This window comes from Phoenix dactylifera, chromosome 4, assembly GCF_009389715.1.
Source record: "Phoenix dactylifera cultivar Barhee BC4 chromosome 4, palm_55x_up_171113_PBpolish2nd_filt_p, whole genome shotgun sequence".
Classification (NCBI taxonomy): domain Eukaryota; kingdom Viridiplantae; phylum Streptophyta; class Magnoliopsida; order Arecales; family Arecaceae; genus Phoenix; species Phoenix dactylifera.
Genome location: NC_052395.1, coordinates 18,014,997 through 18,032,364, shown reverse-complemented (window position 1 = coordinate 18,032,364; position 17,368 = coordinate 18,014,997). Strand labels below are relative to the sequence as shown.

The following is a 17,368-nucleotide window of genomic DNA, read 5'->3' as shown; positions in this document are numbered from 1 at the left end:
TACTGTTATATATCATACTGCCCTGCGAGCTCTATGGGTCACAACAGAAGCATGCCCTGTAATTATAAATTACTGGATTAAAGTTAGGTGGATTACAGTGAAATGCTAGTAGGATTGAAACAAAGAGCAATGGTTAATGATCATACCGCCATACTATTTAACCAATAGTGCTGGTGCGGCCAATAGAAGGGTTAATGATCATGACTGAGATAGATGTTGGTACAAAGATACTCCAATCTCAACAAGGAAAGATATATTTTCTTGATTATGGTAACCGTTTTCAATAATGAATGTATAGCGATATCATCTACCGCAAAAACACTATAGTCGTATGAAATTAGCCAGCAAATACATTCCTTTGTAGAAGGGATGCAGACATAGATCAAGTAACCTTCCCTATGCTGCATTTTTCAGAACAACTTTCCTTTGATGTCAAGGATGCAAGATATTTGAAGGTTCAACCACTACATAGCATGTCCACAAAAGTTGTCCGGTCAGAAAAAACAACCAAAGTATCAGCAATATAGCAAGTAAGCTAACATAAAGAAGGAAAAAAAGGCATGCAATCCAATAAATACAAAATTCTCTACCCACGCTGCGGTCGGCCACCTCGGCCGAAAGAACGACGACCTCCTCTATAATGAGGCTTCCTACCACGAAAGAATGACCTCCCCGGATTGAATTGAGTAGAAGGTCGGGCACCCCCCTGAGCAATGGCTGTTGGTGGCTGTTCATGATTCTGCACGCTACAAAAACTTGGACTCCCTTGTTCTGGAATATTATTGCCCCCAAATGTTACCTGGCTGAAGTTTCCCTGTGCTCCTGACCCGAGGGGCATGGTACAAGCAGATGGATTCACTGGCTGACCCAGCCAGGTGGTGTTGGCCAGGGCTGCGAGACTAGAAATTAACTGCTGATATAGCATTCCATTTGGAAAACTATTAAAAGCTTGATTTTGATGCAGGTGATTGTAGGTGTTTTCTCCTGGCTGCTGACCTGGTGATACGTTCATCAGAAATCCTCCCTGCATGCCCATATTCTGCTGCTGAGGCACAAAACCATGATTCCAGGTGGCATTTGGCTGCTGCTGAAGTGCATATCCAGGAGCCCAATAGGCAGTTGGCTGCTGCTGAGGTGGAAATGCGTTACCCCAACTGGCATTTGGCTGCTGCTGAGGTGGAAATGCATTATTACCCCAACTGGCATTTGGCTGCTGCTGAGGTGGAAAAGCATTACCCCAACTGGAATTTGGCTGCTGCTGGGATGGAAATCCGTCGGCCCAAATGGCATTTGGCTGCTGCTGCGGAGGAAATCCATGAGTCGAAACGGCATTTGGCTGCTGCTGCGGAGGAAATCCATGAGTCGAAACGGCATTTGGCTGCTGCTGCGGAGGAAATCCGAGAGTCGAAATGGCATTTGGCTGCTGATGTGGAGAAAATCCATGAGTTGAAACAGCATTTGGATGCTGATGTGGAGGAAATCCATGAGTTGAAACAGCATTAGGCTGCTGCTGTAATGCCTGCCGAGACAGACCACTAAAACCACTGTCAGCTGGCACTGCAGATGGAACTGCTGGTACCATGGCAGGAGCACTCATGCTGGGATTTCCAGCTTGAAAAGAAGAAATCTTACCACGACCCAAATTACTTGTTTCTAGTGTTGCCTGAAGGGACCCTGGAACACCAACTAGTGGTTGGCTCATTGCTACCGATGCATGAGGTGCAGGAGCCGCAATGTCCTCTTGAACCGCAGCATCCTCATAATTGGTCCTCTTCATGTCAGATACTGATTCTTGATTCCCATGTGGCCTATTGTTATGGCCTCTCTTTGCCTGCTGCAGGGATCTTTTGTACTCAGCCTCTTTCTCATCATCAGAAAATTCCGCCTCATCCATCAGCTCCTCGTCATGCTCACCGGATGCATCATATCCTTTCTTATGAAATTCTTTCGCATTGAGGATACAGTTCGCAAACTCCGTGACAAAAGAGACACCGGTTCCCACACTAATTCCGACAGGTAGCTCCTGGCCTGAATTGTACCTAACAACATAGTAGGGGTTCTTGACAGGTCCAAATATCTCATCTACCAGACCTAACTGTGACCTTGTTTCTGTTATCCACAGAATGGAACCCTCGTTGAGAGGATTGTGTTTCACTGAACCGTTGACAATTACACGGTTAGCCAGTATCTGAAAGAAGAAGAGCAAAAATAGTAAGGCAATCATGTTACAAGCTCCAGAAAATGACTACTCCAGAGGATCCTTGTTTTTGCTTATTATCTGAATCAGGCATAGGCAGCACTAATACTAAAGGATTTAAGACTAACCAACCTCTGAAACTTCTTCTGAAAAGGAAGAAATATCTTAGATTATATTATACTGAAACAAACAGTTGACAGGATGAATAGTGTCTTGAACAAATTAACAATGCCTACATTCATTAAGACCACAGTTGTCTCTCCAGAATGTAAAGTTATTCTGCTTGATGAAGAGATGATCCCTCTAATAGGTTTTGGAAGATCAAAATGTAAATGCCCCAGTTCACATGTTTACACACTTATTAGTCCTACATATGAGTTTCTATTTGCCACAGTTTATGTAATGTAACATGCCTGATCATTTTTTTCTTCTTCAATAATTGACCTGAATCATCCAGAAAAGAAGTAATACACTATTAAAAATGGTATATTAAATGAATTATACATACAAAGCATTACATTTCTGAGAATATTAGGCGCCACAAAAAATGTAAATGAGTTGTTTTAAGTTTCATATAACTTACGGATGATATGACCCCCACCGGTAAAGTCTGATGATGTGGTTCCAAGGATACTTCGATTTTAGGAACTGGTAGAAGGACCTGCAGTATAGGTTCTCTCATTATTATCCAAAACCCTTCTAAGTTGTATTTGCATGATTGTAGTTAGGATGTTATACTACAATGAGAAACTTACAACCGAGAACGCCAAACTATATATGGAAGAACCTTCAGTGTGAAGAATCAAGTTACTCGACTATTCTTTCTAAAATTTTGCATGAATGTAAAACCACGTGCAGACTAGATCATATCATAGCTCTAGAAAGGAGATCTAAAATCAAATCATATTAGAGTGTAAATAGTGTAAAATAAATTCAAAAATAATAACTCAAGAAAGTAGAACCATGTTAACTGAACAATAGATATGAGAACAGTGCACTTACGATGAGGGTCAATGAAAAGCATAGAAACTTTTACACATACAACATAAGCAGACTATATGATTATGTAGACATTTTGAAAAGGTAAAGTTTTTAGAGAAATAAGGAAATGGAAAGTCTAAGAAGTAACTCTATGAATTTCCTTTATTTGGAAACAATAAGGTTAAACTAGCACATATGCAACCAAGAATGACTATCAAGTGTGAAGCATCTAGAAGTATCTATAAGTTTCTCATCCGAAGCTCATAGAGGTGTCCCTAAACATGTATTGAAGCATTTATGTGATGAAAAACTGGTAAACCAGCTCCCCTACATGTCAATAAATTTAACAATACCCTATTTAATTTAGTGCCAGAGTTAATATTTTTGCTCAAATTGCAACATCCATGTAGAATGATGATGACAACATGGTTTGGCGATAAGAGGGAAGGAATATCATGACTCGAGAGGTGCTAAGTGTCCTAACACAACAAAGACCATGCTTATGTCAATTACTATTTGCATACCTTGTCTGCCTAATTGATTGAGAAAAACTATCTCATATTATCAAATAATTCAAGTGTTGAAGCAGACGAATGACGTGATAGTGTTTCAACCTTGTTCGTTGTATTAAAATATTTGCTTCCACAAACTACTAGGAAATAGTTGAAGGTTATTGAGATTAAACTGTCATTTACAAGCTAAGATTTTCTTCCACCAACTGATATTCTAGTTTCATGGCAAAACCTTAGTTACTACAAGTAGGTGACTAGTGTGGGAGCGGATTAGAGCATGGATATGGTGAAGAAGGTCTCCAGAAAAGAAATTGACTAAGAAAACAGTAAGCAAGTACAAGAATGAGTTTACAGAGAGAGTTTGATGCAGGTGCCCCCTTGATGGAAGTTTCGTGCTTCTAAGGGCAAAATCCACTATGGTCAACCTTGTCTCAGTCATGAATTTGGTATCAATTCATTAAAAACCAAAGTTACTTCGAGATCCAATTTAAAAAACTAAAATGCTAGGAAAATATGACATGGAGTTCTCTGATACACTAAGTCAACTCTATTGATTGGATAAGGCTTGCAACTCCAAACTAGCTCATGCGGATAAAAAAAATCACAGTATGTCTCTTGGCCTTCATATTTCTTTTTATACTTTCACTAAATTTGAACTCTAACAATGATAATAGGAGATGAAACTATACTACAAAAACAAATTTGCCCATTCATGTCAAACATTAATCCTATACTTTTGAATACTGCTGAAAAATGTGTAGCTTTCACATGATCTATTGCTTATGGAAATTGAGAAAATCTATATATCAACAAATTTAACAAGGTCCAATTTAATTTAGTACTAAACTTAAAACTTTTTGTTCAAATTGCCATGCCGAAGTAGAATGATAATGCCAACATGGTCTGGCAATAAGAGATAGGAAGGAATGTCATGACTCCATAGGTGCTAAGTGTCCTAGGCATCAAAAACAGCAAGGACCTCGAATTTGAAGAGTCCGTGCTTATCTAAGTTAATATTTGCCTGCCTTGTTCGCTTAATTCAAGTATTGAAGCACCTCATCTTATGAAATAATTCAAGTATTGAAGCATACGTATGATGGGATGGTGCTTCATCCTGATTCTTTGTTTTAAAATATTTGTTTCCACAAATTATTGGGAAACAGTTGAAAGTAAGTTGAGATTAAATTGTGGATCGACAAGCCAGGATTTTCTTGCACCAACTGATATTCTGGTTTCATGACAAAACCTTAATAGAAGCAGCAGACTAGTGTGGGAGCGGATTCGAGCATTGGTGTGGTGAAGAAGGTCTCCAAAAAAGGAATGAATAAGAAAACGCTTAAGAAGCAAGTGCAAGAACAAGTTTATAGAGAGATTCTAAAGTAGGTGCAACATAGATAGAAGTTTCTTGCTGTTAAGGGTATAATTGTTGCCAAACGTGCCCTCAGTCGTGAATTTGGTATGAATTTATTAAGAGCCAAAGTTGGTTCGAGATGCAACTGAAAAAAAAAAAGTAAAAAAAGTTATGAAACCATGATATGGTGTACTTCGATCCACAAGGTCAACCCTATTGATTGGATAAGGCTTGGAAGATGAAATTAGCTCATGCAGACAAAAAAGATCACAGTAGATCTCTTGGCCTTCACAATTCTTTTTAGACTTTAGCTAACTTTGAACTATACCTATCACAATAAGAGATGAAATTATAATACAAAAGAAAATATGCCCATCCATCTCTAACAGTCATCCCATACTCAAAAATGTTGCTGAACCATGTGTATAGTTTTCACATGATTTGTCACCTTGGGAAACTGAGTAAATTTTGCCCTATATGTCAATAAATTTAATGAGACCCCATATAATTTAAGGCTAGAGGTAACATTTTATTCTCAAACTAACATGTTGATGTAGAATGATGATGACAACATGGGTTGGCAATAGAGATGGGAAGGAATATTGTGACTAAGGGCGTGCTAAGCATCCTAGGCATCAAAGACAGCAATGACCCTCAATTGGAAGTGTCCATGCTTATGTAAATCACCGTTTGCACGCTTGTTCGCTTCATTGATCGAGAAAAACTATCTCATACAATGAAATAACCAAGTGTTGATAGCACACGTATGATGGGATGGTGTTTCAACTCAGTTCTTTGTTTTAAAATACTTGTTTCCACAATATTTTGGAAAATAGTTGAAAGTTAGTTGAGATTAAATTGTGTAATCGACAAATTAGGCTTTTCTTCTGCCAACTGATATTCTAGTTTCATTACAAAACCTTAGTTACTAGAAGCGACTAGTGTGGGAGTGGATTGGGTATGGTGAAGGTCTCCAAATAAGAAATTGAATAAGAAAATGCTAAGGAAGCAAGTACAAGAATGAGCTTATGGAGAGATTCTAAAGCAAGTGCACTGTTAGATGAAAATTTCCTGCGATTAAGGGCAAAATACAGAGTTGGCAAACTTGCCTCAGTCATGAATTTGGTATAAATTCACTTAGAGCCAAAGTTAGTTCGAGATCCAATCGAGAAAACTAAAAAACTAGGAAACTCTGACATGGTGTACTTCAATCCACAAAGTCAACCCTACTGATTGGATAAGGCTTGCAAGTTGAAATTATCTAATGCAAGCAAAAAAAGATCATAGGAAATCTCTTGGCCTTCATATTTATTTTCATAATTCATTAAATTTGAACTCTAGAGTTAACACTTTTTGCTCAAATTGCCATATTGACCTAGAATGATGATGTCAACATGGTTTGGCAATGAGAGATGGGAAGGAATATCATGGCTCAGGAGGTGCTATGTGTCCAAGAAATCAAAGACAGCAAGGACGTTGAATTTGAAATGTCCGTGCTTATGTAAGTTACCTATTTGCACGCCTTATCTGCTTAATTAATTGAAAAAATAGCTCATATAATGAAATAATTCAAGTGTTGAAAGCATATGTATTATGGGATGGTGTTTCAACTCGGTTCTTTGTTTTAAAATATTTGCTTCCACAAATTACTGGGAAATAGTTGAAAGTTACTGATATTAAATGGTGTCATCAACAAGCCAGGATTTTATTCCACCAATTGATATTCTAGTTTCATGGAAAAACCTTAGTTACTATAAGCAGGTGACTAGTGTGGGAGCTGATTCGAGTGTTGGTATGGTGAAGGTCTCCAGAAAAGAAATTGAATAAGAACGCTTAGGAACTAGGAAGCAAGTACAAGAATGAGTTTAAGGAGAGATTTTGAAGCAAATGCCCCCTAGAGGGAAGTTTCCTACTACTAAGGGCAAAATATATTGTTGCTAGCATTGCCTCAATCGTGAATTCATTATCAATTCATTACGAGCCAAAGTTACTTTAAGATCCAACCAAAAAGGCTAAAATGTTTGGAAACTATGACATGGTGTTCTCCGTTACACAAAAGTCAACCTATTGACTGGGTAAGGCTTGCAAGTCAAACTTAGCTCAAGACAAAAAGGATCACAGCAAATCTCTTGGCCTTCATATTACCTTTTACTTCCACTTAATTTGAACTCTACCAATGACAATTAGAGATGAGACTATATTACAAAAGCAAATTTGCCCATTCATCTCCAACATTCATACAATACTTTTGAAAATTACTGAAAATGAGTATATTTCACATGATTTATTGTTTACTATAAACCGAGTAAATTTTGCCCCATATATCAATAAATTTAATAAGATCATATTTAGTTTACTACTAGAGTTAACATTTTTTGCTCAAATTGCCACACTAATGTAGAATGATAATGTCAACCTGGTTTGGCACTAAGAGATAGGAAGGAATATCATGACTCAAGAGGTACTAGTTGTCTTAGGCAAGGTACGTTGTCTCAGTACCGGACCTGTACCAATGCCACCCTGTCACTGTATCGGTACGCCCGGTATAGAGGCCAGTTTGATATACCGAGTATTCAATACACCCCCATACTGTGCACCGGTACCGAACCGGTAAAGTATGATGTTGCCCCATACCATCCGTTTCAATACGGTATGACATACAATGGTCCTAGGCATTAAAAAAAGCAAGGACCCTGAATTTGAAGTTGTCTGTGCTTATGTAAGTTGCCTATTTGCATACCTTGTTCACTTAATTGATTGAGAAAAATATCTCATATTATGAAATAATTCAAGTGTTGAAGCATACATATGATGGGATGGAGTTTCAACATGCCTCTTGGCTTTAAAGTATTTACTTCCACAAATTATTGGGAAAAAAGTTGAAAGTTAGTTGAGATTAAATTGTGTAATCGACAAGCCAGCATTTTCTACTACCAACGGATCATCTAAATTTCATGGAAAAAACCATAGGTACTAAAAGCACGTGACTAGTGTGTGAGAAAATTCGAGCGTGAGTATGGTGAAGGAGGTCTCCACAAAATGAAAATCAATAAGAAAATGCTTAGGAAGCAAGCACAAGAACAAGTTTGCAAAGAGATTCTAAAGCAAGCACACCCTTAGATGGAAGTCTCTTGCTACTAAAGGCAAAATACGATGTTCCCAAATTTGCCTTAATCATGAATTTGGTATAAATTCATTAAGAGCCAAAGTTGCTCTTATATCCAATTGAAAGAACTAAAACGTTATGAAACTTTTACATGGTATACTTCGATCCACAAAGTCAACCCTATTGACCGGACAACGCTTGCAGGTCAAAATTAGCTCATGCAGGCAAAGAAGATCATGGCAAACATCTTAACTTTCATATTTCTTTTTATACTTTCAATAAATTTGAACTCTACCAATCATAATCAAAGATGACACTATATTACAAAAGCAAACTTTCCCTATTCATCTCATCACTCATCCTATATATTTTGAATCATGGTATGATGTACCGGTCGGTACCGAACGTACCGTATCGGTACCAATGGGTACCGGTATTGGTACGCCAGTGTCGATACGCCTAGCGTACTGCGTACCGTACCGTACCGACACTCGGTACGCCTATGCTAGTATGGCACTGGTACGTGGTTCAATACCGATACAGCGAACCTTGTTTTGAATATTGCTGAAAAATGTGTAGCTTTCACATGGTTTATTGCCTATGGAAAGTGAGTAAATTTTGGATACCCACGATGATTAATGCGAAGTAAATGTCATACCTATTCAATTTATTCTTCCATACAAAATTATGATTAATCTATGTCTATGTTGTACCTATACTATTTATAACTGCAAAAGGATTGATTCCAGCCATGTATGGATGTCATATTGTTTAATTTTAGTATAAGATTCAAGCATCCACCATTCCTTGTATTTCTCTTCGTGAGCATATGACATGCTAAGATGTAGTTGATAATAAACCATAAATGCTCGATGTATGTCAAGAAAGAATTAAAGCCAACATATCCTTTAAAAAGATACAAGAAATGCAACATAGCCGGTTCAAGTAGAGTGCACAAATTACCTCGACTTCATGCTGGGTCCTGATGGGCCCTCTGATATCCTCCTCTTCATTCTCATCACTAGCAACAATCTCACCCTCTTCCACCTCCTCTGCCTCATCTACCTCCTTTCCTTTGCTTCGATCCTTGATGTCATCACCGTCACCTTCTTCTTCTTCTTCTTCGCTGCTTGAAGAAGAGGAGGAGGAGGAGGAGGAACCATCACCAGAGGACTCACTGTCCTCTTCTGATTCCTCAGTCTCTGCTTTGCTGCTCTCCTCATAGCTTTCCTGGGCCACCTTTATCGAATCACTGGCTGTACAGACTTCCCTCGCTCCATTCCCTCCCTCGGCAACACTGGAACCCCAAGAAGAGCCATCGCCGCCATATAAAGCACTCACATTAGTCACTGCACCGGCGTTCACGTTCGCTTCCGCTGCTTCCGTACAGGAATCTCCTCCATGATGATGATGATGCCCAGAGTCTTCGGCCAAGGTGACCTTTCCCATCTTTTCATCGATCGACGTTTTCATGAAGTCTTCTTTCAGCCCTGATTCGGTCGTCGTCCTGGATCCAGCATCCCGATTGGAACAACTCTCGCCGAATCCTTCGACGTTCTTCCGATCGTCGGAGCCATCCGGTTTGGTCGGGCCATTGCCTTCGACCTCGGGCATCGGGAACTGGTCGGGATCGACGAGCCACTCCTTCACGGGATCGAAGTCCGGGCAAGCGTCGTAGAGGAACCAATCGAAGGCCTCGAATCCAGGCGGAGAGGAGAGTTCGGGCGACTGGGCGCCGCTAGGTGAGGGGCTACATGGACCGGCCATCGCCGACGGGGCTAGGGTTTCTGCGATCAAAATAGGGCTCTTCAGGGGGGCCGCGGCGGCCATTTAAGGGGAGAGGATTGATGCGAAGAAATAAGCAAGTGGTTTCCCCGCTGCACTTCTCGCCAGGAATGATGCCACTTGGTAGGGTTTTGCGAGGGTTTTAGGCAAGAGCTGGAGTTGCCAAAAGGAAACGCACAGGAACGCAAGAGGAGTGCAATCAGAGCCCTCGAAGCCAAAGTTGATACTTGATGAGATGAAGGTATATATATATATATATATATATAGCTGAGAGAAGCAACTCTTAATTGTTCAAACTATAGAGTTTTCTGAAAGAGAAAAATAATTGGAACTATGAAAAGAGACCAAATAGCAAAGGCAGGCTAACCATGGTGGTGATGCAAAAGGATGCTAGAGGAGGATTTAAATCTTGCTGAGGAAAAGTTGGGGGATGTCAAACGATCTAAGCAAGAAATGAGGGCAACAGCAATGTAACGAGAAAAACAAAAAGAATGAGAAGGTGCAGTCTATCTAGTGAATTACAAGAAAACTTGAATTTATTACATGCAATTCTTATCACCATATAATTCATGCAATCTATTATTTTAAGGATGAACGACATCCATTAAGTACATCCAAAAATTGACAGAAAAATATGGTAGCTCTTGTAATTGATATTTGCGAGTTTAAATGCGCATGCACGCAAACGTATTTGATCACTATTAAAGATATAGATATTGAATAAATAATAAAAAAAATATTGGATATTTTTTTGGTATATATTTCTTATTCTAGATAAACTTAATTTATTATGATCATTCTTCGAACGAAAAAGCAAAAAGAATGTTTTGCTATGATCAACGATCGCTATACGTTTGACTTTTGATGAGCATGGAACTTTTATTGTTTATGAAATCATAATATTTCTAACTTAAAAGAGAGCTACCCCTTTAGACTTCCTGCTGGATTCTCTTTTTCAAAATAGAAGCTTAGCCTAATTTAAATCTCTCTGAGTAGGGTTGTTATGGAACTTTAAAATATAGATGCTTTTATGTGGCTCTAGGGTCACGCCAAGTATTTATATACAAATACTAGCATTTTGCACTTGCAATGCATGTTCAACAATAATATCTTCATATAAAAATATTTTTTTATTTTTGTTATCAAATAAGCTTAATTCTAATCAAAAAGAGTTTCATATAAATGAAACGTCTAATGAAATGACGTAAACTGAAAAACTTTTTTTTCGATAGAGTTTTAGAAAAAGATATATTTTTCTACGGTAAGATTAGGAGGAAAAAAAGTCATATTAATTTTAAATTCATGATGTGGCATGCTCGACTTTTCTAGATCTAGGATTTTCCTAAAATTTTGATAGGATGGAGATTTCTCTCTCCTCTATCTATATAATAGATATAGAATACATCTATGCTTATATCTATGTTTATATGTATGTACATGTAACAATGAATAAGTTAAACTCATATATCACTTTTGGGTAATGGGTTGGTAAATGCAACAGTAAATGATCGCTACTATATAAGGAACAAGCGAATATAAGCAGAGCAAAATGTTCAGAGAAAAGGAGAGAAGGAAAAAAATGCCTCACCTTATAAACTGCTAATTTGATTAAATTCATGGTTGATGATGAATTACCATATCATGCTAGGTATTTGGGCAAATAACATATAGGATTGATTGACTTGACCATTGTTACCATACATACATACATATACATACATACGTATACATATATATACATATATACATACACACACACACAAACATATATATATATATATATCAAGAACTAGTTAAATACATCTCTGGACCACCTTCCTTGCCGACTTGATAAGTAGACTGGTGCATAGAAGTTGCTTAGGTTTCATATATCAGATATCTATATTGACAACTGCTTGGATATATATTTCTCTAGACCACCATCCTTCGCAACATGATATTTATTGTAGAAGCTATTTAGGTATTTTATGTTAGATTTAGTGATCAGTGAACCACGAAATTATCATCTAGGACTAGGTGTGGACCTATAATGTTCTTTAAACTAATCAAATATTGTCAGGATGGATAGGAGTATATGTATTTCCTAGAGAGGTTTAATTGCTCTCTATGCAAAGAGATGTAGAGAGATTGTATTTGTTACATGTTCTCTTTTCATTTTTCTAGTAAAAATTGTCTCATAACATAAGTTAAGGTTGGAAAAGTTGGATATGAATAAATCAACATCCAATGTTTCAAGCAGCAATATTATGACATGCACAAGTAAAATGAGAATAGTAGACATATTTACATGACTAAAATTAAGGAAATGGGTTTTAATAGATAAATTATAATCTATAGGGCAAAATATGATTATTAAAATGAAAAGATGAAGTTGACAAAGAACAATGAACAAATCATGCAAGAACATGTTATATTTCTAATGCAAGATGCAATAAATAAGTGGATGATGATGCTGGGGATGGCGATCAAATGTATCGAATGTTGGTTTGCAACTGCAGAATTACATAGAAAGCTATAGACCGAGCAAATTTAAGCATGGTGGATGACATTGGGCGATACATGGAAGATAATTATTTGCTGTGTCCATGTAAGATTGGAAAGGATGTTTTCCCTTGCCTTTCTTTTTTTGTCTTTCTGTTGGTCTGATCAAGCTAAATATTTAGTCTATTTGCTTTAAGCAATATTCATCTGTGGGATGAGGGACCAAGGAAAGAGGCTCCAATAATACACAAAAAATAAAAGAACCAGCAACACATTACAAGCATGTTGTCACCTTTAACTCCTCATCCCTTTCATTTTTGCCACGCCAAATTTATTACGTGAAGTCCCAAAAGAACCACATGACTCTCTTTCGACTCTACCAGTTGGCCGCTTGACATAGGAACAACCACTTACGAAGTATCCCGTTAGGCATTGCATGTGTTGAATAATTACATAAACCCAAAGATTCTTCGTGCTTAGCTCCATGGAATCACACCCATCCATCACTATTTCTTACTTATCTATCAATCAATGACCTGCATTTAGACCTGCCTATCGGCTAGGCCGGGCCAGATTTGGGCCGGGCTCAACCCAAGGTACTGCATTATCTTGTCAGGCTCTGACCCGGCAAGCTCGGGTTGGGTCGACGCAAACCCTAGCTCGTCCACCATTCTGTCGGGTTGAAAATTCAGGTCCAATACTGGCCGAAATGCAACGGGCTCGAGCATGCCGCCCGGTATTTCTGCATTTGTGGCAAAATTTGGATCCTGTTTTCTTGGCATCTTTTCAGTAGAATTACTGTAGCCTTCACTCAAAATCTCATCTTCCCATAGGTTAATCAAATGCTATGCAAGTTTACTCATCCAAAGCGGGTGTGCACATTTTTTGGGATAAGCCGTAAAATTATAACCATAAAACCTGCATTCTTGAATACAGCTTTCAAATTCGAAAATTCTATTTCAACGATGCGAAGATTGTAAGATGATCCCCGTTGATGTCGATCACCTCGCTTAGCTCGCATACCCTATCTCGAAGGTCATTTCTTTTAGTCACCAAAGAAACTTTAAAAAAAAAAGAAGGAAAAATTGACCAAATAAAGATACAATATTTTTTTATAAAAAAAATTCAAGTGCCAACTTACTTGCATTAATGCGACGAACTGAACGACGAAGGTGCTTCATTCATGTCGAAGGCCAGAGCCATCACTTCAAAACCTTCCCTCATTAACCGTTTGTTCCATCCATTATTCCCAGCCAACCCCACTGGGGCTTGTGGGACGCAATATAATGGTTCCTTGGTGTTAAGTCCCATCCGACTAGGGCTAGGGATCTACCAAACCAGCTCCTTGGTGGTCCAAATCTGACGTGCAATCGTAAGTTGAAATATGGCACTGTAGGAAAAAAAACTATTTTAGTTTAGATAAATCTTTCTGAGCTGAATGGATATGGACGACCAAAAAGTTATTTTCCTTTGGAGTTCAAAATCTAATGCCGGACACAAACTCCGCATGTTTTAAAAAAACTAAAAATAAAACTTGATATGCGGAGCATAAGATTATTCCTTTTGATTTATTATTCAGCTAGTGCTTTTTATTTTTTAAAACCTTTCTCATTAGCTTAAGCATTGGATTAGAGATAAAAATAGATCTGATAATATAATTTATTTTTGTATTCGAACCTACCTGAATAAAAATTTGAGTATTAAACTAATATCTGTAAAAAAAAATGAATATGAATAGATAAGTATCTAATTTTGCATTCAAATATCTAATTCTATCTGAAACTCTATTTAATTTTATATAGACCACATTAACTTTTAAGAAAAATATACGGCCATATTTTTGATTTACTATTTAGTTAGTAATATTTTTAACTCTTTGATCATAAAGTTAAAGTTTAATTATTTAACTTACGTCTCTATTTACATTTATATTTTCGATATCTATATTATATATGTATCAATTTAAAATAAATATAGATATGAATATATTGGTATTTGATCTAATTTCAGTCTCTCTCTCTCTCTTGCTATCTCTATATATATTTTGGGATTCTTCAGACGTTCTGGTTTCTACGGCAACATGACCGGTGGACTTATCAGGGTAAGCTTCCCCATGACGATGGAGTAAAGAGCACTCATTCATGGCATGGCATGGCGGGATGATGTGACACCCCGCCGTTGAATGACAATATCCTCTTCTCCGATGGGCTTATCCCGGAGCCGGTGGGCTCGCGCCTGTACGTCCATTCCATTCAAGGCTTATAAATTATGACAACAATAAATTAGCAGCATGGCATCATGGCATCATGGCATGCTCTCTTTACCTGGTAGTGGTGGCCCTCCATGGGAGTAACTCCGCTAGATATTTCGGCTTATAAATCATGACCATAATAATAAATCAGCAACTGGCCCTCCATGCATGGGAGTTACTCGGCACAGCGGATATTTATGGTGGAGAGGGAAGGGGGGGAAGTAGGAGTGCAGTGCTTCATCTCCGTGCGGTTGTTTGGTGAGCGGACATATCGATTGCGCAGCATTGAATAGAGCCAGCTTTACGGACCTGCATCCCATGTTTGGAGGACTCATAACTCATTCCCATTTAATGGTTTAAATCGCAGGGCCAACCCTCTTCTCATAATCTATTTAATTTGAGAGACGCCTACTAGTGGAAATACATGGATCAAATGCATGTTAATATCAGCATTCTAGACTCCTGCATTTCCTAATTGCACCAAACAATTGTGATCCAGCATTGAAGCAAAAGATAAAAGATTTCTCGGCATCGATCTTTACTTTCTTTAAATTTTATAGCATTACTTGTTAATTCATTATTCGTTGCATGCAGGCAAAATAATATTATTGACGGGGGACAAGCTAGCTAGGAGATAAATGATCTATTAGTATACGCAACCAAGTAATGGCAGTGCTGGAATAGTCCTCATCATAATGGTCGAGCAGATGCTTAAATAGGGAGCTAGGGGGCCTGTTACCAGCAAGAACCTGAAGACTCTACCATGCACAAAAGCTGGAGCCTGAACATGAGAGACTATGTTTAAGGGTTCCGATGTCTAAGAGAAAAGATAGCAAAGCTCTTGTGATGGCCACCAATTCATGATAGATCCCTTGATAAATTACTTTAGTCTAATTTGTTAGTGATGTACCCGGGCAACCCCCTTCCATTCCAGCTGTTCTTGTGGGCTAACCACGATTTGCGATACCTGCGATTAGTGAAAATTTCTGAAAACACAACAGAACCACATAATTTTATAATATATTTGTTATTGGCGTCCTCCCACGGCACGTAGCGGATATAAGCTAGATAAGGTACCAGTGGCAAAACAGAACCCATCGATATGATATTCGAAATTATGTACAAGATCTTTCATTCCCACGCTTCTTTTCCCTCATCATCATCATCTTCTTCTTTTTTTGTTCTTCTTTTTTTTTTAATTTCAAGCCAAGAACTGAGTAGTTGCAAGTTGATAGATGTCTGACAAGGCATAAAAGCCACAGTATTACTCGACAAGAGATATTGACAAATGACAAGGCAAGGAAGTCAGAAGTGAAAATCCGACAAGGTAAGATCCATATATAAATATATACACATATTATTCGACATTTGTTCTCAACCAAATATCTATATATGTATGTATATATATATATAAAAGCAACTCCCTAGCAATTCCACCCTCTTCAACGGGAACAAAAAAACAAAAAAAAACGACAAAATAGAAAACAAATTACTTGATGGCATTGGCATCGAGCAACGCCGGCCGCTGTGCTGCAACGAGCAAGCGTTTGCATATACATAATCTAACTCTCTCTCTCTCTCTCTCTATATATATATATATATATATATTCTATCGGTAGGACTTGAGAAGGGCGCCGCAGAAGGTACAGATGATGGCCCGCCAGGTCCGGCGGTAGACGGGGACGTAGCAGAAGCGGGTGGCGGTGACCATGTCGGCGACGCTGGCGCAACCCCCGCACCTCGAGCAGATCCCCGCCGCCGGCTTGCTCCTCCTCACCATCCGCCGCTGGTCCACCAGAAAGCAGAAGAACACCATCCCTCCCTCGTGATCCCGCTTCACGATAAATCAGCCGACGAGTCCCTCTCCCCCCCTCCCGCATCACGATATATAGACGGGAACATGAGAGGGATGGGGATCGCGGCGTCGGATGCGCGACGCGTGGCGGGCCGAAGTCTTTCGGGTCGGGTGCGGTTTCCTGTTGGAAGCTGGCGGCCCAATTAATTCGACATCAGGATGGGTTTGGAGCGTGGAACACCTCACCCCCAAGTTGGTTGATGTGATGGGTTACGAGAGCAAGCAGATCAGTTCCGATCTTTTTTTGTTTTGTTTTGGTAATAAAAAATATGATCAACTCCGCTCATTTATTCGATTGACAAAATACGAGTATCAAATAACGTTGTTGGCTTTTGCTTCAGAACATATGAACGATGACCAAAGGTGGTGTAGTTTTTTAGGCCAAGTAACAACGGGGCCGGACAGCTGCTTATATAGCTAACCATACAGAAGGTACCTATGATCAGGAAAAAAAAAAAAAGATTCAGGCATTTTGTAAGTTTGTAATTTTTTAATATTATTGGATATATTTGTATACATGTTGTATGGTTAACTTATTGAAAAAAACACAAAAAAAAATTAAAACCCCGTTGTTGGCGTGGAGAACGACCCAAACTAAAAAGACGTGCCGGACCAAACTGCTCCACTAGCTCACAAAGAAAACGATGTGTTGAATTTCAGCACGATTTCCCCCGTTACCCCGTTTCGTGCATCACGTTTAGAAGCTTCCGTTTGACAACTGAAATTCCTTGATTTCGTTCGTTACCGGTTATATTTTGATGATGATCATAACTGTAATAACCGTAATTTTTTTTTATATATATAAAAAAATAGAATAGTCCTTCAAAATTGATATAAAAGTAAAATTGG

At 38.5% G+C, this 17,368-nt stretch overlaps 2 protein-coding genes across 2 annotated transcripts; both read right to left on the bottom strand.

Annotated features, from left to right (window-relative positions):
* Positions 1-357: 357 nt before the first annotated feature.
* LOC103695803 (H/ACA ribonucleoprotein complex non-core subunit NAF1-like) lies at positions 358-10,138 on the bottom strand. The gene is made up of 3 exons (XM_008777219.2): positions 9,111-10,138; positions 2,781-2,858; positions 358-2,188 (listed from the first exon to the last, which is right to left on the bottom strand). The coding sequence occupies exons 1-3, from the start codon at positions 9,975-9,977 to the stop codon at positions 587-589; spliced, it is 2,547 nt and encodes an 848-aa protein (XP_008775441.2). The 5' UTR covers positions 9,978-10,138; the 3' UTR covers positions 358-586.
* A 5,834-nt stretch (positions 10,139-15,972) lies between these two features.
* On the bottom strand, positions 15,973-16,528 carry LOC103695802. The gene has a single exon (XM_008777218.4). The coding sequence runs from the start codon at positions 16,478-16,480 to the stop codon at positions 16,274-16,276; it is 207 nt and encodes a 68-aa protein (XP_008775440.1). The 5' UTR covers positions 16,481-16,528; the 3' UTR covers positions 15,973-16,273.
* Between the last annotated feature and the right edge of the window lie 840 nt (positions 16,529-17,368).

What these genes read in the sequence shown, in the direction of transcription:
- LOC103695803 (XM_008777219.2), bottom strand. Translation starts at nt 9,977, where the DNA reads ATGGCCGCCGCGGCCCCCCTGAAGAGCCCTATTTTGATCGCAGAAACC. An exon ending in GGACCCAGCATGAAGTCGAG is followed by an intron (nt 2,859 to 9,110) that starts GTAATTTGTGCA and finishes CCTATACTGCAG; the next exon opens with GTCCTTCTACCAGTTCCTAA. An exon ending in CGGTGGGGGTCATATCATCC is followed by an intron (nt 2,189 to 2,780) that starts GTAAGTTATATG and finishes TTCTTCTTTCAG; the next exon opens with ATACTGGCTAACCGTGTAAT.
- LOC103695802 (XM_008777218.4), bottom strand. Translation starts at nt 16,480, where the DNA reads ATGGTGTTCTTCTGCTTTCTGGTGGACCAGCGGCGGATGGTGAGGAGG.